General features: G+C 44.2%; 1 protein-coding gene across 2 annotated transcripts in view; it reads left to right on the forward strand.

Annotated features, from left to right (window-relative positions):
• LOC126199353 (probable cytochrome P450 6a20) overlaps nt 1–23,347 on the forward strand; it is a 116,399-nt gene that overhangs the window by 50,573 nt on the left and 42,479 nt on the right. For both annotated transcript variants that reach the window (XM_049936213.1, XM_049936214.1), the window contains one exon: nt 7,521–7,651. In XM_049936213.1, coding sequence (XP_049792170.1) covers nt 7,521–7,651 — 131 coding nt within the window. The remainder of the gene's footprint in view (nt 1–7,520; nt 7,652–23,347) is intronic.

Genomic DNA, 23,347 nt, shown 5'->3' on the forward strand with positions numbered 1-23,347 from the left:
GGGGAGGTTTGTCAAGTGATAGAAGAAGATACAGGAGTCAATTTAGAAGAGAAGGGGATCCAGTATTAGAATCAGAATCTAAGAGAGCTTTGAAGGACTTCAGATCAAATAAGGCACAAGTGAACAAGAATTACATGCTCTGCTGAATGGACTGGACAGTCTAATGAATAAAGAATATGGATTGAGAGTAAATCGAAGAAAGGCGAAAGTAATGATAAGTAGCAGAAATTCCATCAGAGTTTCTAAAATCATTAGGGGAAGTGGCAATAAAACGACTATCCACATTGGTGTGTAGAATGTATGAGTCTGCCAATACACCGTCTGACTTTCGGAAGAACATCATCCACAAATTTCTAAGAATGTAAGAGGTGACAAGTGCGAAAATTATCGCACAACCAGCTTAACAGCTCATGCATTCAAATTGCAGACAAGAATAATATACAGAAGAATGGAAAATGAAATTGAGAATGTATAAGATGACGATCAGTTTGGCTTTAGGTAACGTAAAGGCACCAGAGAGGCAATTCTGACGTTGGGGTTAATAATGGAAGCAAGACTAAAGAAAAATCAAGACACGTTCATAGGATTTGTCGACCTGGAAAAAGCGTTCGACAATGTAAAATGGTGCAAGATGATCGAAATTCTGAGAAAAATAGGGGTAAGCTATAGGAAGAGATGGGTAATATACAGTTTTTACAAGAACCAAGAGGGAATAATAAGAGTGGCCGACCAAGAACGAAACGCTCGCGTTAAAAAGGGTGTAAGACAGGGCTGTAGTCTTTCGCCCCTACTGTTCAATCTGTAAATCGAAGAAGTAATGACGAAATTGTTCAGGAGTGGAATTAAAATTCAGGGTGAAAGGGTATCAATGATACGATTCGCTGATGACATTGCTATCCTGAGTGACACTGAACAAGAATTACATGATCTGCTGAGTGGACTCGACAGTCTAATGAGTAAAGAATATGGATTGCGAGTAAATCGGAGAAAGGCGAAAGTAATGATAGGTAGCAGAAATGAGAAGAGCGAGAAACAACATCAGAATAGATGATCACGAAGTAGATGAAGTTAAGGAGTTCTGCTATCTAGGCAGCAAAATAACCGATGACGGACGGAGCAAGAAGGACATCAAAAGCAGACAAGCACTAGCAAAAAGGGCATTCCTGGCCAAGAGAAGTCGTATCAAACATAGCTGTTAATGTGATGAAGAAATTTCTGAAAATATACGTTTGGAGCAGAGCATTGCATGGTAGTGAAACATGGACTGTAGGAAAATCGGAACAGAAGAGAATCGAAGCAATTGAGCTGTGGCGCTACAGAAGAATTCTGAAAATTGGGTGCACTGATATGGCAAGGAATGAGGAGGTTCTGCGCAGAATCGGAGAGGAAGGGAATATGTGGAAAACACTGACAAGGCGAATGGACATCTGAGGTCATGAGTCCCCTAGACTTAGAACTACTTAAACTAACCTAAGGATATCACACACATCCATGCCCGAGACAGGATTCGAACCTGCGACCGTATCAGCAGCGCGGTTCCGGACTGAAGTGCCTAGAACCGGTCGGCCACAACGGCCGGCACGTAGGTTGGTGCTGCTTTGAGATGAAGAGGGTGGCACAGGAGAGAAATGCATCAGTCAGAAGACCGATGAAAAAAAAAAATGTGGCTTCCTTAGTGAATAGTGTGTTAATGAAAGCAAACGACAACTGTTATTTAACCTGTGACGAATTTAAAGTCGTGTGGCGTCACACCAATGTGAACTGGGTACACGTGTTCGTGAGACAATGACACGCTTAGAAAGTCGACGTGTGCTTGTAACAGGACTGCCGCTGCACCATTTCAACAATGTGTTGGTGTTACTACACAGGTTGTTGAACTACAAGTTCAGAGGGAAAATGAGAACTTGGAAGAATACCTGTTTCACGCAGTGTACTGGAAATATGGTAAAGACTCAACGATCAGGAATTCAGCGTGTCAGAAATGCACCGACGGGATCCTTCGACAGAAGCAGTAGCACTACCATCGCAGAAGCCGGAAGCATACACCATATCTGCGTATTCTTGCAGATGTGTGGCATTTTAGCCGGCGCGTGTACAAACACAGTTAACTGATGCTTGTCTCTGATGCATTCAACCCCTCGCACTATTTCACTCCAAGAGACCATAGACAACTACGTGTTCAAGTTTAATGGCACAAGGACGTTTCGAGCAAAAAGGTTGAAGGCAACGAAATAGGTTGGGCTACAATAAAACGTCAAAGATGCTGGGGGGGGGGGGAGGGGGTAAGACGCTGAAGTGTGCGGCACTAACCAAAAAACAAATGCACATCAATTGTGTTCTATCTCGTAAACCATGCGAAATAGGGCATATGTCCATATGAAATATTTTTCTTCAAATGAACGTTCCTGCCCTATCCCTGGGACACCCTGTTCATTCCTGTACCACGAAATAGGAGAAGCACCACAAACTGTTTTCAACTTAAGGTTGTTTTGAACACTATGCTGTTTTACTGAACTTAGTCCTGTTGGAGGCTGTATGCCGTTGCCTTCCTCTTACCTCTGAAGTGACTTACGGAAGCAGTAAAGGATGGTCCTACAGTTTAATGTGAACTCTAGGCTATGGTGTAATTTGACATATTCTACATGAACAAGTCATTGGCAAGGCGAAGAACTTGATAAGTGACAAAAATAGTCCTGCGTCCGATTCGTGATCGGAATCATAGCCTTTTGATTTTTATTGTGATTCCTCATACAATTTTTTTTGTACAAGTAACGTAGAATACGTGTACACTTGTACTGTTGTTTCTCCAAGTTTTCGGTATGTTGCCTTAGTTTCGTTCCTTTCCAGCAGACGACTGGGATGGTAGTGTGTACCGAACTATACTTACTTTTTCTAAGGGTATGTAAAACTTAATTTAACTGTAACAAATTTATCCCATAGAAACATCTAATATTACGAAGTAAAAATACAATAATGATATTGAAAAAACTAATAAAAATAAACAGTAAGATATACAGGGCGATCCGAAACTCCGCCGTGAAACTTTCAGAGTGGTAGTATGGAACAAAGCAAGAAAAGATTTCCAGTAACATGGAATCTAAAAATGATTGTCTTAAGAGCTATGAGCACTTGTTCAGTAGAGGAAATGCGTTTCCCAGTAGCGGAGATCAACACGAGCTCAAAGATCTAAAGGTACGAATTTTGGAGACCATGTTTACTAGAAATTTTTTTCTTGTTTTCGTCCGTCCTACCATCTCTCAGAATATGGAGGGTAAATAACTTTCCGTAGTATATCTATTTCATACAGTAGGGAAGATGAACTGGTACTCAAAGCTCTGGAGGTATGCATCTGAGAGTCCATGTTTACTAGGCATTTTTTTCTTGTTTTGGGCCACAATACCGCCTCTGTCGGTGGAGTTCTGGTTCATCCTGTAGAGAGAAAATGGAAAAAAGGAACAGAAAAGACAAGAGAGGATAAGAAAGGGATTTGTCACTATTGCTAAGGCAGGTGAAGGAACCGACAATTACTATGACAATTTTTTGGTAATCTTAAGCAGTCTCAATAGCAAGGCTACTTTACTTCCACTTTCCTATTCAAACTAGCTTCAGGAACCTCATAGTTCAGAAAACAAGTTAATAGGCACCGACGTATTTACCGTTTCACCACTTCTGCGATTCATTAGGTACTGGAGATTCAGTCTCTCTTTCAGAATTGCCTTCGTACAGGAAGAGTGCTGGGTTTCGGATCCAAAGCCATCTGACGGCTTACTTGGCGCGTTTCCCCTTCATTCGGTTTGTTCTTATCCTGTTGTCGAGCCGTCTTTTTTCTACGCCATTCATAGCTTTCTGCCCTGGGCAGGCATCTGTTGGTCAGCGTGCTCTCTTTTACGTGCAAGAAGCCGACCTGACCTCATCTTGCGATGTCTTGTAGAATGGATTGCCCTGAAGCTGCTGTTTCCCTTATACCATCAAGGACTCACTAACAGGTGATTCCAACAGGACATGGTCAGCTATACCAATGGGTCAGCAAGCATAACTGGTTTGATCCGCTATCTTGGTTCCTGTAAATAGTGTGGATATGAACCACGTCCTGTCAGATACTGAATCAAACCAGCGTCTTGTTCTGTTTTAAACGTTTCGAGTCTCTCACTGGAATTTTAGAAGAAGTGATATGTTTGCCTTACAGCAGCACAAATTCATAAAATGCTCTCTGATGAAAATGCAATTATCTTCTCGAATCTCCTGTATTTCATTTACTTCACGTGGCTTCCTTTTCTTCATTAGAGACTTTCATTGTATCACTTTTCAGCCAAAGGTATTCGCTAACAAGCCACTCTAGATCACTTGCTCCTTGAATCAAAACAATCAACTTCACTAAATGACGTCTGAAAATACCGTCAGTAGAGTTAATATCGACCCCAAGTACGTCTCTAGGTGGACATCTTATCCACTGTGTATATGTCTGAGGGGTCAGGAAGTTATCTGGAAGGCAAAGGGAACAAACAGGAGCATTACAACATTTCAGTTGTGTGTAATTCTAATTCGACGATTAGAAACTTGACGACTAGCCGAGCTTCTTCTGGTTATCCATCAACAAAGTACATTAAGTTTTGACTCACATCGAAACTTATCACCGAATCAGTCTGCTGTAAGTACTTAACGTACTCGCTGCATGTACTGTTTCGGATTATCGAAGTCTATGACAACCGCATTATGTAACTATCGTTCAACGGTTAGTAAAGTACCACAATTTGCGAGCGGCATTAACTTTCTTTTTATTTTTTTATTGAAAACATCCGTATTGCTATGGCGTTCACAATTGTCAGATATGATGTACAGCAAGTGAGACACCTTTTTACTAACGGACTGTACAGCATAGACTTTGTGCATGGCTTCACAGGGCGTTCCCCGTGCTGCTGGTTTTCGCACCACGCATTACCTTAAACCATGTCCGAGGTTTCCATTGGGATCGATTTCTAGTGCAGTTGATATGCCGAATCGCGTCCGTTGCATGCACAACTGCTTTACCGGAAGTGGTGCATCCCGATTTTTCCTTTCAGGATTTATTAAGGCTAGCGTTTTTACTTTAATGGTTACACTCTCTTAGCTCTGTTCAAGAACTCCGCCATATTTGAAGAATTAGGCCTGAGATGTTGCAGAGGATTTGTGTAGAAATCCAGCTCAGGCTTTCTGCCGAATTACCAATGGAAAAGCAATGATGCGATGGTCGTACGTATTTTGGTGAAGAATGACATTTGAACCAAGTCTGTGTCGCCACAGTAAAGTTATACACAACAACAAAGCTGGGAATTTCCCTCATGTCCTACAGCCTCTTGTCTTATCCTTCACTGCTTGCATCTTTGCACATTCCATATCACATACCAGTCTGTTTTCAACCTGATTCTCCGCCCAGACCGTGAAATCTGAGATCTGTCTATCCCATCAACTATAACCTAACCTGACTTTAAAATAAAGACTTTAACCCTTCTTTCCTCATACCTCTGAAATCCAATCCATCTCCTTCCATGCACACTCATGCTCGTAAATTAAGTATAATGCTGATACATGGTGAAACAATGCTCTGGTGGTCGGTTTGCTGGTTTAATTCACCTTGGAGTATGAGCATGCGGTGCATTTGACCTGCGGTCGTTGCACGGTGGCGCTGGCAGCAGTCCACATACGCAGAAGCGTGTTGGTGTATGTCAGAGTACGGTGGAGCGAGTAAGTGTGCAGACGTTTTCAGACGTGCTTATGGTGACTGTGTGTTGAGAATGGCTCAAAGCACACATATTGATGACGTTACGAGGGGTAGAATATCAAGGCGACAGGAGGCTGGTCAACACAGCAGGTCATAGCACGGGCCCTCCGTGTGTCACAAAGTGTGATCTCAAGATTATGGCAACGATTTTAGCAGACAGGAAACGTGTCCAGGCGCTACAGTACGGGACGTCCACAGTGTACAACACCACAAGAAGACCGATATCTCACCATCAGTGCCCGCAGATGGCCACGGAGTACTGCAGGTAGCCTTGCTCGGGACCTTACCGCAGCCACTGGAACAGTTGTGTCCAGACACATAGTCTACAGACGACTGAACATACATGGTTTATTCACCTGGACACCTGCAAGGTGCATTCCACTGACCCCTGGTCACAGGAGGGCCCGTAAAGCCTGGTGTCAAGAACACATTACATGGTCATTGGAACAGTGGTCCCAGGTTATGTTCACGAACGTGTACAGCTGTATTCTGAACAGTGATTCTAGCCGGGTTTTCATCTGGCGTGAACCAGGAACGAGATACCAACCCCTTAATGGCCTTGAAAGGGACCTGTATGGAGCTCGTGGTTTGATGGTGTGGGGTGGGATTATGATTGGTGCAGGTACACCCCTGCATGTCTTTGACAGAGGAACTGTATCAGGTCGGGTGTATTGGGACGTCATTTTGCACCAGTATGTCCGCCTTTTCAAGGGTGCAGTAGGTCCCACCTTCCTCCTGATGGATGATAACGCACGGCCCCACCGAGCTGCCATCCTGGAGGAGTACCTTGAAACAGAAGGTATCAGACGAATGGAATAGCCTGCATGTTCTCCAGACCTAAACCCCATCGAGCACGTCTGGGATGCTCTCAGTCGACGTATCGCTGCACGTCTTCAAACCCCTACGACACTCCAGGAGCTCCGATAGGCACTGGTGCAAGAATGGGAGGCTATACCCCAGCAGCTGCTCAACCATCTGATCCATGGTACGCCAACCCGTTGTGCGGCCTGTGTACGTATGCATGGTGATCATATCCCATATTGATGTCGGGGTACATGCGTAGGAAACAGTGGCGTTTTGTAGCACATGTGTTTCGGGACGGTTTTCTCAACTTATCACCGATACTGTGGATTTACAGACCTGTGTCGTGTGTAACTATGTGCCTAAGCTATTAGCGCCGGTTTTGTGTAGTGCCACGATGTGTGGCACTACATTCAGCAGTTATCCTTAATTTATGAGCGTGAGTGTATATCCCTTCCCAATACTCATTTACATCCTTTCTCAAGTCAGTTCCTATGCAATTCCAACTGCACCAGAATTCCTTACCTAGAAAATGCTAACCAGGTTTCCATCACTCCACAATCCTCATACGTCTCAACATCTCACACATCATCCTATCATAAAGATTATTCATATTCACTCTTACAAATATGTTTAATTATTTTAATGAAAGTCTGAAGAGCGGCAATTTGACCATTTCTAATCCGTCCTTCTAGGGTGGAAATGTAAATAACAGATAAATAAAGGAAACAAAGTCTCTACTGAAGCACAGAATAGTGTTATGATGCCCTTTGTTCTCTTACTTTCTATGTTGCGTGTAACAGCATCTCTGTTATGATTATTTGTCTCCTGCTTTTTCATTATTATGTCTAACTGAAAAGCTGATATCACCTTATGTCTGACGCTGTACAGAGTTTGCCTTCACAGTATTACCTGGGCGCTGACGTGGCAGCACTGTATTAAGAGGCGCGGTTGTTGACAGGTGGAGGAAGCTACGTTCGCAGCTGAGTCCATCCTTCACGGCGAGCCGCCTGAAGCCGATGTTCCTGCTGATGAAGGAAGTGTGCGACGACCTGGTGCGGGTGCTCAAGGACTACTCCAAGGCTGGCGGAGGTAGCTTCAGTAGCTGTGTAACCTTCACACCACAATTGTTTCTGTCTGAGATGTAGCCCAACTTTAACCCAAAGATCTACGTATCACCAAGAATACGTCCCCACAAATTGTTATCCAACTTAAACTCATATGCTCACTGAAGTGAACTCTAACTGGTGTGAATACAACTTGTCTTTATGATAAATACGCGACTGAGGTAAAACAATTATCTGGCCCTAATCAGAATTTCCACTTACCTTGCGTCTTGACAACATTGTTGCAGAGTTGTCGAAAGCACAACAGCAAAGAGCAAGCAGGCAGCGGCTGAGCTAGGTTTCTTTTTCTAAATATAATTTCCAAACTACACCACTGTCCACTAAAATTGTTACACCACGAAGATGACGTGCTACAGACGTGAAATTTAACCGACAAGAAGAAGATGCTGTGATATGCAAATGATTAGCTTTTCAGAGCGTTCACACGAGGTTGGCGCCGGTGGCGACACCTACAACGTGCCGACATGACGGAAGTTTCCAACCGATTTCTCATACACAAACAGCAAAATGGTTCAAATGGCTCTGAGCACTATGGGACTCAACTGCTGTGGTCATAAGTCCCCTAGAACTTAGAACTACTTAAACCTAACTAACCTAAGGACAGCACACAACACCCAGCCATCACGAGGCAGAGAAAATCCCTGACCCCGCCGGGAATCGAACCCGGGAACCCAAGCGTGGGAAGCGAGAACGCTACCGCACGACCACGAGATGCGGGCCACAAACAGCAGTTGACCGGCGTTGCCTGGTGAAACGTTGTTGTGATGCCTCGTGTAAGGAGGAGAAATGCGTACCATCACGTTTCCGACTTTCATAATTGTCGAACTATAGCCTATCGCGATTGCGGTTTATCGTATCGCGACATTGCTGCTTGCGTTGGTCGAGATCCATTGACTCTTAGCAGAATATGGAATCGGTGGGTTCAGGAGGGTAATACGGAACGCCGTGCTGGATCCCAACGGTCTCGTATCACTAGCAGTCGAAATGACAGGCATCTTATCCGCATGGCTGTAACGGATGGTGCAGCCGCGTCCCGATCCCCGAGTCAACGGATGGGGATGTTTGCAAGACAACAACCATCTGCACGAACAGTTCGACGACGTTTGCAGCAGCATGGACTATCAGCTCGGAGACCATTGCTGCGATTGCCCTTGACGCTGCATCATAGACAGGAGCGCCTGCGATGGTGTAGTCAACGACGAACCTGGGGGCACGAATGGCAAAACGTCATTTTTTCGGATGAATCTAGGTTCTGTTTACACCATCATGATGGTCGCATCCGTGTTTGGCGACATCGTGGTGAACGCACATTGGACGCGTGTATTCGTCATCGCCATACTGGCGTATCACCCGGCGTGATGGTATGGGGTGCCATTGGTTACACGTCTCGGTCACCTCTTGTTCGCATTGACGGCACTTTGAACAGTGGTTGTTATATTTCAGATGTGTTACGACCCGTGGCTCTACCCTTCATTCGATTCCTGCGAAACCCTACATTTCAGCAGCATAATGCACGACCGCATGTTGCAGGTCCTGTACGGGATTTTGTGGATACAGAAAATGTTCGACTGCTGCCGTGGCCAGCACATTCTCCTGATCTCTCACCAACTGAAAACGTCTGGTCAATGGTGGCCGAGCAACTGGCTCGTCACAATACACCAGTCACTACTCTAGATGAACTATGGTGTCGTGTTGAAGCTGCATGGGCAGCTGTACCTGTACACTCCATCCAAGCTCTGTTTGACTCAATGCCCAGGCGTATCAAGGCCGTTATTATGGCCAGAGGTGGTTGTTTTGGGTACTGATTTCTCAGGATCTACGCACACAAATTGCGTGAAAATATAATCACATGTCAGTTCTAGTATAATATATTTGTCCAATGAATACCCGTTTATAATCTGCATTTCTTCTTGGTGTAGCAATTTTAATGGCCAGTAGTGTATATTCAAACTATTGCATACCACATGGCGGAATGTGGTAAGGCGTAATGACGAGCAGTGAGATGGGGAGAGTAACGATTCCTATGAAATGATATTCCAAGACACCGATTTTAGAATGAAGTATGTATTCAAAATGACAGAGTAAAACTTCGCGTGAACACGTAACACTGGTCTGAACAATACTATGCTTAACAAAGTGAACAATGATTTAAAAAAGGTACAATGTTAACAGAGAATTTCTACAAAAACCAAACAGTTTAATTGGTTAATATGTTAATCTATGACTCAGGGAACTGGGGTGGTCTTTCTCTCAGCTCTGAACAAGGGAACAAATTTAACTAGATGCCAATAATAATTTTCACAAATTAGGTGCCCAGTGTTCCAGTGTTGCAGTCTTAACTCGACTTCTTGTCTTCAAAAAAGTTACATTATTCAAAATTTATATACATTTCACCTTTCAATGTATACGCCATTCTTATCCTTGCTCTCCTTTACAATAAATATTTCTTCGTCTAACAGATACCATCACAATTCAACACTGCACTACTGAATACGTCCATCATCCACCACACTTCAATCAAGTATCGGAATGCACCGAGGAAATGACTGTGCCACGATAAGACCAAGGATTGTTTAACAGTAATATAATTTGTTCTCTCTCAGAAATACGAGGGCAGTTCAATAAGTAATGCAACACATTTTTTTTCTGAAACAGGGGTTGTTTTATTCAGCATTGAAATACACCAGGTTATTCCCCAATCTTTTAGCTACACAACACTATTTTTCAACGTAATCTCCATTCAATGCTACGGCCTTACGCCACCTTGAAATGAGGGCCTGTATGCCTGCACGGTACCATTCCACTGGTCGATGTCGGAGCCAACGTCGTACTGCATCAATAACTTCTTCATCATCCGCGTAGTGCTAGTGCGTCCCACGGATTGTGTCCTTCATTGGGCCAAACATATGGAAATCCGACAGTGCGAGATCGGGGCTGTAGGGTGCATGAGGAAGAACAGTCCACTGAAGTTTTGTGAGCTCTCGGGTGCGAAGACTTGTGTGAGGTCTTGCGTTGTCATGAAGAAGGAGAAGTTCGTTCAGTTTTTTGTGCCTATGAACACGCTGAAGTCGTTTCTTCTATTTCTGAAGAGTAGCACAATACACTTCAGAGTTGATCGTTTGACCATGGGGAAGGACGTCAAACAGAATAACCCCTTCAGCGTCCCAGAAGACTGTAACCATGACTTTACCGGCTGAGGGTATGGCTTTAAACTTTTTCTTGGTAGGGGAGTGGGTGTGGCGCCACTCCATTGATTGCCGTTTTGTTTCAGGTTCGAAGTGATGAACCCATGTTTCATCGCCTGTAACAATCTTTGACAAGAAATTGTCACCCTCAGCCACATGACGAGCAAGCAATTCCGCACAGATGGTTCTCCTTTGCTCTTTATGGTGTTCGGTTAGACAACGAGGGACCCAGCGGGAACAAACCTTTGGATATCCCAACTGGTGAACAATTGTGACAGCACTACCATCAGAGATGTCAAGTTGAGCACTGAGTTGTTTGATGGTGATCCGTCGATCATCTCGAACGAGTGTGTTCGCACGCTCCGCCATTGCAGGAGTCACAGCTGTGCACGGCCGGCCCGCACGCGGGAGATCAGACAGTCTTGCTTGACCTTGTGGCGATGATGACACACGCTTTGCCCAACGACTCACCGTGCTTTTGTCCACTGCCAGATCACCGTAGACATTCTGCAAGCGCCTATGAATATCTGAGATGCCCTGGTTTTCCGCCAAAAGAAACTCGATCACTGCCCGTTGTTTGCAACGCACATCCGTTACAGACGCAATTTTAACAGCTCCGTACAGCGCTGCCACCTGTCGGAAGTCAATGAAACTATACGAGACGAAGCGGGAATGTTTGAAAATATTCCACAAGAAATTTCCGTTTTTTTCATCCAAAATTGGCCGAGAAAAAAAATGTGTTGCATTACTTATTGAACTGCCCTCGTACATATCGATAACATACAAAAAATGAAAAAAATGACATGACTACCAAACAACTGGTACAATTTTCAATCTTTCCTCTTTTGTACGGTGAGCGCCTGCGCAAAGGTGGAATGTAAGGCTTTGACGTCACATCGACGACTTGGGCGCCAGAGACGGATTTTCGGCCTTGGTCTGGAAACGATGGACACATATATGATTGGTTCGATAAATATTTGACCAATAGAATCCAATACGTTATAATGGATGGAAAATGCTGAAAAGAAGTGAAAATAACGTCTGGTGTTGTAACGGCGGGGTTACTTTTGCTACCTCTACAAAAAGAGTCCACTCATGTTGTTGTAAATTTCTTCTTCTGCAATCCGATACCCACGTCCTCCCTGTTAAAAACGAATGATGTTCTTCTACTTGACAATCTGTAGTAGAACCAGTAGAATTATACGAATCCAACGGGTGCAACAAATGTTTTTCAGTATCAGGTTGGCTGAGCGATTAATTGAAAGGCAGTTTGCAAGTAAAAACTTCAATATATTGTTACTTATTTGACACAAAATACCACCAAGCCAGTGCTAATCCTAAGTTACAGTTTCGTCATTCACAGACAATCACACTCGACTCGTAACAGCCTGCTTTTGATAATGAACCAAACCCTTTACACAATGGAATAATAAACAGATTTTCTGCGGCTGAATGCTCGCTCAAATATTACACAGTTTGACCACTACGAATGTTCAGTTTGCTGGCATGCATTGTACGACACGACATGCGAATTTTCGTTGTTCAAAACTCACAGTTTACATATTAAGGTCGGACTTCCATGTGTTCGTCTTTTTCACACGTTCGCGTCCACTTTTCGACACTTCACGGTCATGTTTCATCCGTTATTCCGTAAAATTTTCGCCTCTGTTCACACATCCACGATCGAACATGGCACATCTGAGATCTGAACTGTACTTACGCTCCACAAAGCAATTCTCTTAGCTCATAAAATACGCGCGAACGTACTTTCGTCTGACTGACTGATATACATCGTAACCAATGAAATATTAGTTGGTTGGTTGTTTAGGGGGGAAGAGACCAAACTACGAGGTCATCGGTCTCGTCGGATTAGGGAAGGAATTCGGCCGTGCCCTTTCAAAGGAACCATCCCGGCATTTGCCTCGAGCGATTTAGGGAAATCACGGAAAACCTAAATCAGGATGGCCGGACGCGGGATTGAACCGTCGTCCTCCCGAATGCGAGTCCAGTGTGCTAACCACTGCGCCACCTCGCTCGGTGAAATATTAGTACTAAACGGTGCAGTCCTGCATCTTTTACTTTTGACCAATCACAACTACGAAAGTTACTTTCGTCCTTAAGTTTCGCAAACCAGTGTGTAATAAGCAGCCCACCTTTCGTTGTAGTACAATGGCACTCTCGATGTTTTTCACGTTTTAGCCACTTGCCAAACTGTGTTCCTTCTCTGTAAAAAGAATCTTTCCATTCGGAGGCCAACACAAGGCTAACTCGCATGCCGTTCACCACCAGACGCAGAACCAATGATCATCTTTAAAGCACTCAATAGAACGACGCCAGGTTGTTATAAAGAACGTGTCGTATAACGGCACAACAATTTATCAGTGATTATCAGTAGCACTATATTGGTCGCTGATGATGTTTTTGTCCACAGGAGGATAAGATCGTTGGACGAAACGTAGAAATCCCACTTGATCTAATAAATGGCAGCTCTCTTAAAGTCGATAAATGGAAGATAATGCCTGTAAGAGAGGAAGAATCTGATAATAAGCGATAACATAATTAGTTGTGAACATCGTGAGCACGCCACATCATGTAAGTATTTGGGGGGGGGGGGTCATACTATGTAGGTATTTTTTTTGGGAGGGCGGGAGGAGGAGGTGGTCATAATACGCTGAAGCGCCAAAGAAATTGGTACAGGCATGCGTATTCAAATTTCTGCCTGATGTAAACAGGCAGAATACACTGCTGCGGTCGGCAACGCCTATATAAGACAACAAGCGTCTGGCGCAGTTGTTAGATCGGTTACTGCTGCTACAATGGCAGGTTATCAAGATTTAAGTTTCTGGTGTTTTAGTCGGTGCACGAGCGATGGGACACAGCATCTCTGAGGTAGCGATGAAGTGGGAATTTTCCCGTATCACCATTTCAAGAGCGTACCGTGAATATCACGAATTCAGTAAAACATCAAATCTCCGACATTGCTGCGGCTGGAAAAAGATCCTTCAAGAAGGGGACCAACAACTCCTGAAGAGAATTGTTCAATGTGACAGAAGTGCAACCCTTCCGCAAATTGCTGCAGATACAATGCTGGGCCATCAACAGGAGTCAGTGTGCTAACCATTCAACGAAACATCATCGCTATGGGCTTTCAGAGCCGAAGGCCCACACGTGTACCCTTGATGACAGTACGACACAAAGCTTTACGCGTCGCTTGGTCGGACGAGTCTCGTTTCAAATTGTATCGAGCGGATGGACGTGTACGGGTATGGAGATAACCTAATGAATTCATGGACCCCGCATGCCAGCGGGGGACTGTTTAAGCTGGTGGAGAGTCTGTAATGATGTGGGGTGTGTGCAGTTGGAATGATATGGGAACCCTGGTACGGCTAGTTACGATTCTGACAGGTGAGACATACGTAAGCACCTGTCTGATCACCTGCATCCATTCATGTCCATTGTGCATTCCGACGGACTTGCGCAACTCCAGCAGGACAATGCGACACCCCACACGTCCTGAATTTCTACAGAGTGGCTCCAGGAACACTTTTCTGAGTTCAAACACTTTCGCTGGCCACCAAACTCCCGAGACGTGAACATTATTGAGCATATCTGGGATGCCTTGCAACGTGCTGCTCAGAAGAGATCTCCACCCCCGCGTATTCTTACGGAGTAATGGGGAGCGGTGCAGGGTTCATGGAGTCAATTCCCGCCAGCACTACTTGACACATTAGTCAAGCCTATACCACATCTTTTTGTGGCACGTCTGTGTGCTTGCGGGACCCTACACGATATTAGGTAGGCGTACTAGTATCTTTGACTCTTCATTGTAAGAAGAACGGGGACGGACGTAAGTGCAGTATTAGGGCGGGAGAATGATAGGCTTAGATTTGTTGGCACTGTTCTGGAAAAATGGAGCGGATCTGAAAAAGAAATCGCATACAAGGCAAGACGCTAATAGCGACCAATTCTAGAGTATGTTAATATTGCTCCAGCGTTTGGAATCATTATCAAGTAGACGTGACAAGAGACACAGAACTAATTTAGAGAAGTGCAGCCAGTGTCGTAACACGTCAGTGGAGCCTTTTTTTTAATTTATTTTATTTCAATCTATGTCTGCCCCTGCACTTTTCACCCTCTACAGCTCCCTATAGTACAATGGAGGTTATTCCTTGATGTCTTAACACATGTCCTATCACCCTGTCGTTTCCTCTAGTCAGTGTTTTCCAGATATTGCTTTCTTCTCCGATTCTGTGCAGAACCTTCTCACTCTTTATCTTATCAGGCTACCTAATTTTCAACATTTTTCTGTAGCATTACAACTCAAACGCTTCGATTCTCTTGTGTTTCGGTTTTCCCATTCACTACTGTACAATGCTTTTATCCAAACGTACATTCTCAGAAATTTCTTCTTCGACTTAAGGTCTGTGTTTGGTACCAGTAGATTTCTTTCGGCCAGGAATTCCTCTCTGACAGTGCTCATCTGCTTTTATATTCTGCCTGCTCCGTCCGTCGTTAGTTACTTTGCTTTCGAAGTAGCAGAATTTGTTAACTTCGCCTACTTCGCGATCACGTTTTGATGTTAAGTTTCCCACTATTCTTATTTTTGCTACGTCTCAGTACCTTTGTCTTTTTCCGGTTAATTCACAACCCATATTCTTTACTCATTAGACTGTTCATTCTATTCAACGGATCCTGTAATTCTTTCTCATTTTCACTAAGGACAGCACTGTCATCAGCGAACTTTATCATCGATATCCTCTCACCCTGAATTTTAATTCCGTTCTTGAGCCTTTATTTTATTTCCATCCTTGCTTCTTCGACGTATAGACTGAACAGTAGGGGCGAAAGACTGAATCCCTGTCTTATAGCTTTTAATCCGAGCACTTCGATCTTGGTCTTCCAGTCTCATTGGTACCCTTAGCTTACTCTACCTGTAGCTTACTCCTACTTTACTCAGGATTTCTAGTGTCTTTAAACACTTTACTCTGTCTAACGCTTTTTATAGGCCGACAAGCGTGTCTTGATTTCCCTTCAGTCTTTCTTCCATTATCAACAGCAAACTACCTCTGTGGTACATTTACCTTTCCTGAACCAAAACTGATCATCACCTAACTGATCCTCAGTTTTCTTCTCCATTCTTCTGTATATTAATTTTGTCATCATCTTTAATGGGTGAACTGCTAAGCACATTGTGCGATGGTTTTCGCATTTATCTGCCATTGATATATTTGGAATTTTGTGGAGGATATTTTTCAGAATGTCTGATGATGCATCTCCTGTCTCATAGGTTCTATGCTCCAATTTGAATAGAATTTCCGATGGAATGTTATCTATGCCTTCTGCCTTATTTGAGTCTTTTAGACTCTTTTTACATTCTGACTCTAATACTGTTGTTGTTGTTGTTGTTGTTGTTGTCTTCAGTCCTGAGACTGGTTTGATGCAGCTCTCCATGCTACTCTATCCTGTGCAAGCTTCTTCATCTCCCAGTACCTACTGCAACCTACATCCTTCTGAATCTGCTTAGTGTATTCATCTCTTGGTCTCCCTCTACGATTTTTACCCTCCACGCTGCCCTCCAATGCTAAATTTGTGATCCCTTGATGCCTCAAAACATGTCCTACCAACCGATTCCTTCTTCTAGTCAAGTTGTGCCACAAACTTCTCTTCTCCCCAATCCTATTCAATACCTCCTCATTAGATACGTGATCTACCCACCTTATCTTCAGCATTCTTCTGTAGCACCACATTTCGAAAGTTTCTATTCTCTTCTTGTCCATACTAGTTATCGTCCATGTTTCACTTCCATACATGGCTACACTCCATACAAATACTTTCAGAAACGCCTTCCTGACACTTAAATCTCGATGTTAACAAATTTCTCTTCTTCAGAAACGATTTCCTTGCCATTGCCAATCTACATTTTATATCCTCTCTACTTCGACCATCATCAGTTATTTTACTCCCTAAATAGCAAAACTCCTTTACTACTTTAAGTGTCTCATTTCCTAATCTAATTCACTCAGCATCACCCGATGACTACATTCCATTATCCTCGTTTTGCTTTTGTTGATGTTCATCTTATATCCTCCTTTCAAGACACTGTCCATTCCGTTCAACTGCTCTTCCAAGTCCTCTGCTGTCTCTGACAGAATTACAATGTCATCGGCGAACCTCAAAGTTTTTACTTCTTCTCCATGAATTTTAATACCTACTCCGAATTTTTCTTTTGTTTCTTTACTGCTATACTAAATCACCTAAATTATCCATATCGATTCCAAATTCTTCTTGTATCATATCAGACAGTTCCGTCCCCTCGTATAGGTCTTTAGTGTACTCTTTCCACATATGCGCTCTCTCTTCTGCGTTTAACAGTGGAGCTCCCATTACACTTTTAATGGTATCACGAGCCAGTACCAAGGTGTGACAGAAATGTTCGAGGAACGTAAAAGAGAATCCTTGGATGAAGTGCGACACTGTTCTCACCAACCATGCATGCACGTCCGAAGGTACATTGTATGGTAATTCGGAATAGAACAGGCACTGCAATATCGTATTTATCTGCCGATACCGGGCCAGCGACTTGCAAGTAAAATGTCTCACTTGTACGGGAATATACACAATGAATGTACTAGTATAGTTTGTTGACGACATATGGAAGTTTGGATGTGTCTGCGAGCCATGCGCGGAGAGTCAAATGGCAGCCGGCGGCACGGTAGTACAGTGTGTTCGGTCAGAGGATTGGCTATCACCTGCAATTAAAAAAAAAAAAAAGAACTGAGTGAACACATTAGCGAAGAACCTGAACGGGTGTCATCGTACGTCTGTCCTGAACAAATTCAACGAACAATATTAAACAAAATTCACCTACCTCATTGACAGTTGGAATGTTAACGCAAGTCAAATATGTAATTACTGTTACATTGTAAATCGAAATTCTCTGTACAGTCTTCTCCAGAAATAATATCGATAGGAACTAAATACAGGGTGTTTCAAAAATGACCGGTATATTTGAAACGGCAATAAAAACTAAACGAGCAGCGATAGAAATACACCGTTTGTTGCAATATGCTTGGGACAACAGTACATTTTCAGGCGGACAAACTTTCGAAATTACAGTAGTTACAATTTTCAACAACAGATGGCGCTGCAAGTGATGTGAAAGATATAGAAGACAACGCAGTATGTGGGTGCGCCATTCTGTACGTCGTCTTTCTGCTGTAAGCGTGTGCTGTTCACAACGTGCAAGTGTGCTGTAGACAACATGGTTTATTCCTTAGAACAGAGGATTTTTCTGGCGTTGGAATTCCACCGCCTAGAACACAGTGTTGTTGCAACAAGACGAAGTTTTCAACGGAGGTTTAATGTAACCAAAGGACCGAAAAGCGATACAATAAAGGATCTGTTTGAAAAATTTCAACGGACTGGGAACGTGACGGATGAACGTGCTGGAAAGGTAGGGCGACCGCGTACGGCAACCACAGAGGGCAACGCGCAACTAGTGCAGCAGGTGATCCAACAGCGGCCTCGGGTTTCCGTTCGCCGTGTTGCAGCTGCGGTCCAAATGACGCCAACGTCCACGTATCGTCTCATGAGCCAGAGTTTACACCTCTATCCATACAAAATTCAAACGCGGCAACCCCTCAGCGCCGCTACCATTGCTGCACGAGAGACATTCGCTAACGATATAGTGCACAGGATTGATGACGGCGATATGCATGTGGGCAGCATTTGGTTTACTGACGAAGCTTATTTTTACCTGGACGGCTTCGTCAATAAACAGAACTGGCGCATATGGGGAACCGAAAAGCCCCATGTTGCAGTCCCATCGTCCCTGCATCCTCAAAAAGTACTGGTCTGGGCCGCCATTTCTTCGAAAGGAATCATTGGCCAATTTTTCAGATCCGAAACGATTACTGCATCACGCTATCTGGACATTCTTCGTGAATTCGTGGCGGTTCAAATGGTTCAAATGGCTCTGAGTACTATGGGACTCAACTGCTGTGGTCATTAGTCCCCTAGAACTTAGAACTACTTAAACCTAAGTAACCTAAGGACATCACACACATCCATGCCCGAGGCAGGATTCGAACCTGCGACCGTAGCAGTCGCACGGTTCCGGACTGCGCGCCTAGAACCGCGAGACCACCGCGGCCGGCAATTTGTGGCGGTACAAACTGCCTTAGACGACACTGCGAACACCTCGTGGTTTATGCAAGATGGTGCCCGGCCACATCGCACGGCCGACGTCTTTAATTTCCTGAATGAATATTTCGATGATCGTGTGATTGCTTTGGGCTATCCGAAACATACAGGAGGCGGCGTGGATTGGCCTCCCTATTCGCCACACATGAACCCCTGTGACTTCTTTCTGTGGGGACACTTGAAAGACCAGGTGTACCGCCAGAATCCAGAAACAATTGAACAGCTGAAGCAGTACATCTCATCTGCATGTGAAGCCATTCCGCCAGACACGTTGTCAAAGGTTTCGGGTAATTTCACTACGCCATATTATTGCTACGCATGGTGGATATGTGGAAAATATCGTACTATAGTGTTTCCCAGACCGCAGCGCCATCTGTTGTTGAAAATTGTAACTACTGTAATTTCGAAAGTTTGTCTGCCTGAAAATGTACTGTTGTCCCAAGCGTATTGCAACAAACGGTGTATTTCTATCGCTGCTCGTTTAGTTTTTATTGCCGTTTCAAATATACCGGTCATTTTTGAAACACCCTGTATGTATTATACATTAAGGTGACAAGAGTCATGGGATAGTAATGTGCACTTATGCAGATGGCTGTAGTATAAAAGCGCAGTGCATTGGCGGATCTGTCTACGTGATAAATGCGAGGTTCCCAACACGATTATGGACGTGCGACGGAAATTAACTGACTCTGTGTGGTAGTTGGAGGTAGACACATGGGACATTCCATTTTGGAAATCGTAAGGGAGTTCAATAACCCAGTATCCACAGTGTCAAGAATGTGCCGAGAATACAAAATTTTTGGCATTATCTCTCAACACGGACGATGTGGTTGGCGATATCCTTCACTTAATGATAGAGAGCAGCGGCTTTTGCGTAGGGTTGTCAGTGCTAAAAACAACTGCGTGAAAATCAACGTGGGACGTACGACGAACGTATCTGTTAGGACAGTGCGGCGAAATGAGGAGTTAATGGACTGTGGCAGTAGACGGCGGACGCGAATGTCTGCTAAGAGCACGACATGGAGGAGGAGATTAGTGTTTAACAGCCCGTCAACAACGAGGTCATTAGAGACGGAGCACAAGGTCGGATTAGGAAAGGTTGGAGGAAGAAAGCGGTCGTCTTCTTTCGAAGGAACCATCCCGACATTTGCGTTATTCGATTTAGGGTAATCACACATGACCTAAATCAGGATGGCCGGACACGTTTGAATCGTCCTCCCGAATAACAGCACGACATCGCCTGCAGTGCCTCTTCCGAAGATGGACCCTAGACAACTGGAAAACGGTGGCCTGGTCAGATGAGTCCCGATGTCAGTTGGTAAGAGCTGATGGTAGGGTTCGAGTGTGGCGCAGACTCCACGAAGCCATGGACCTAAGATGTCAACAAGGCCCTGTGCAAGCTGGTGGTGGCTCCGTAATGGTATGGGCTGTGTTTACGTGGAATGGCCGGCATCGGCTGCTCCAAGTGAACCGATCATTAAGGGGTCGTATTCGGCTACTTGGAGACCATTTGCTGCCTTTCATGGACTCCTTGTTCCCAAACAAAGACGGATTTTTTATGGATGACAATGCAGCATGTGACCAGGCAACAGTTGTTAGCGATTGGTTTGAAGAACATGCTGGACAACTAGAGCGAATGATTTAGCCACCCAGATCGCCCGATATGAATCTCATAGGACATTTATGGGAAACAATCGAGAGGTCAGTTCCTGCAGAAAATCCAGCTCCGGCAACACTTTCGCAATTATGGACAGCTATAGAGGAGGAGTGGCTCAGTATTTCTACAGTGGACTTCCAACGACTTGTTGAATCCACGCCACGTCGTGTTACTGCACTACGCCGGGCAAAAGACGATCCGCCTAAATATTAGGAGGTATCTCATGGCTTTTGTCAACTCAATGTTATGTGTAATGTTCGTTCAAAGCAATTTTACAGATTATTAATGCATCGGCTTGGATGCCAAGGAATAGTACAGAGACGTTACGTCTGTGTACTTTTACAGACATACCTCAGAATTCACGTTCTACAAACGTCCTCTCCAAATATCCCCCTGTTTCTCAACCCACACGCCACTCAGAATACTCATCAATAATAAGACATCCGTAGGTTCTGGTGTCTTGTCCGTAACGCTCTATAAAATTAAAACTTTTTTCTTTGTTCTTGATTTCCACCTCTCGAAACAGCTGTCCTAAAATTTATGCATGATGCTCAACCCTGCGTTTAGAAATAGACCGAAACACTTTATGCTAGTATCACAGTAACGAGACACGATAGCGGAGAACATTTCTGGTCTCGTCCACTAGAGAAACGACACTCATTTTGCGCAAATAACAAAAGAGTGATTACACTTAGATTAACCTGATATTAAAAAACGGGCAGAGATCGATTCCTGGTAAAGAAATAAGTGTTATTTTTTGTATAATTTAATGTAAGTGTAAATGCCATGTGGCTAGGGCCTCCCGTCGGGTGAACCGGTCGCCTGGTGCAAGTCATTTGAGCTGACGCCGCTTCGGCGACTTGCGGATCTCCGACCCAGCCGGGAATCGAACCCGGGCCCGTTAGTACGATAGTCCGTCACGCTGACCACGCAGCTACCTGGGGAGGACATAATTTAATGACTCCTTCAACAAACCCTGCAAGATATCAGTTTAGTCGTACCAGTGAAGAATAATTTATTTGACTTCGCAAAATCCCCATTTGCACTGTAATAGCCTCCCCATTTAATGAGTATTATTCCTACAATGTAAATCATCAAGTTACGAAATGATATTGAATCAGGAAAGTCCGGTGAATGGGGGGAGCAATTCAAAGCCCAGTTGATGCATTTTACACATTCTGCCTGCCACTGTGTTGTCCCGTAGAATCTTCTATGTTCGATAGTCTTGGCCCATTTCTGATCAACTTTTGTTTTAGACGAACCAATAACGATTCATAACAACGATGCGTTGAGGTTCTGCTTTTGTCCTAGTTACCAAACACGTTTAAAACGTCGATATTTCGGAAAGCTGCGTGCATCATCTTTGTGCCCAACAAGACAGTTATTTGCAGAACTCCCAGAAGTTGTGGTTGGAGCCAAGTGTGCGGCTATGAATAAACGTTTGACTCAATGACACGGATATGATCACAATGTTGTTCAGAGTATATCGTTAAATTGTACTTCCATATACCGCTCTGACTTTTGACCGAAGCACAGTCTTTTCCATGATCACATTTCCGCGTATCGTGTAACGTACCTGATCACCTGAGACATCTACGATTCAGCTGTCTTAGGCGCAGTTGGTTTCCTACCTCCTCTGACGATATCATGAACTGTTTCTAGAGTGGTGACTTTAACTGCTCAGATCGTACTTGCTTCAAGCTTTTCTAATCGTGCAACAGCGTTTAAAATAATTAAACCAGATCTGAATAAATAATTTTAAATGTCAATAAAGAGTTCACATGTACAGTACGTTGCGTAATTCGGTTTTGAAGAGCGCAGCGGTCGACTCCGTAAAACGGAAACTTTGATAACATTATGAAACGTGCGTTTCCCTATTTCATAAACAATACATCAGACTAGGCATATCACATAGCTGCCAATAGACAGTTACACGTCGTATCTGCTCGGGTTATATGCACTGATGAGGAGGTGTTCCTTCTTTCGCAGACATTTATTTATTTTAAATTCTAGCTGGCTGGGTGAGTCACTGTAATTATAATTATATTTAATACCTTCAGCTGCTGACGCGCGTTGATATACACTCCTGGAAACTGAAATAAGAACACCGTGAATTCATTGTCCCAGGAAGGGGAAACTTTATTGACACATTCCTGGGGTCAGATACATCACATGATCACACTGACAGAACCACAGGCACATAGACACAGGCAACAGAGCATGCACAATGTCGGCACTAGTACAGTGTATATCCACCTTTCGCAGCAATGCAGGCTGCTATTCTCCCATGGAGACGATCGTAGAGATGCTGGATGTAGTCCTGTGGAACGGCTTGCCATGCCATTTCCACCTGGCGCCTCAGTTGGACCAGCGTTCGTGCTGGACGTGCAGACCGCGTGAGACGACGCTTCATCCAGTCCCAAACATGCTCAATGGGGGACAGATCCGGAGATCTTGCTGGCCAGGGTAGTTGACTTACACCTTCTAGAGCACGTTGGGTGGCACGGGATACACGCGGACGTGCATTGTCCTGTTGGAACAGCAAGTTCCGTTGCCGGTCTAGGAATGGTAGAACGATGGGTTCGATGACGGTTTGGATGTACCATGCACTATTCAG

Source organism: Schistocerca nitens, chromosome 8 (genome assembly GCF_023898315.1).
Source record: "Schistocerca nitens isolate TAMUIC-IGC-003100 chromosome 8, iqSchNite1.1, whole genome shotgun sequence".
NCBI classification, from domain to species: Eukaryota; Metazoa; Arthropoda; class Insecta; order Orthoptera; family Acrididae; genus Schistocerca; species Schistocerca nitens.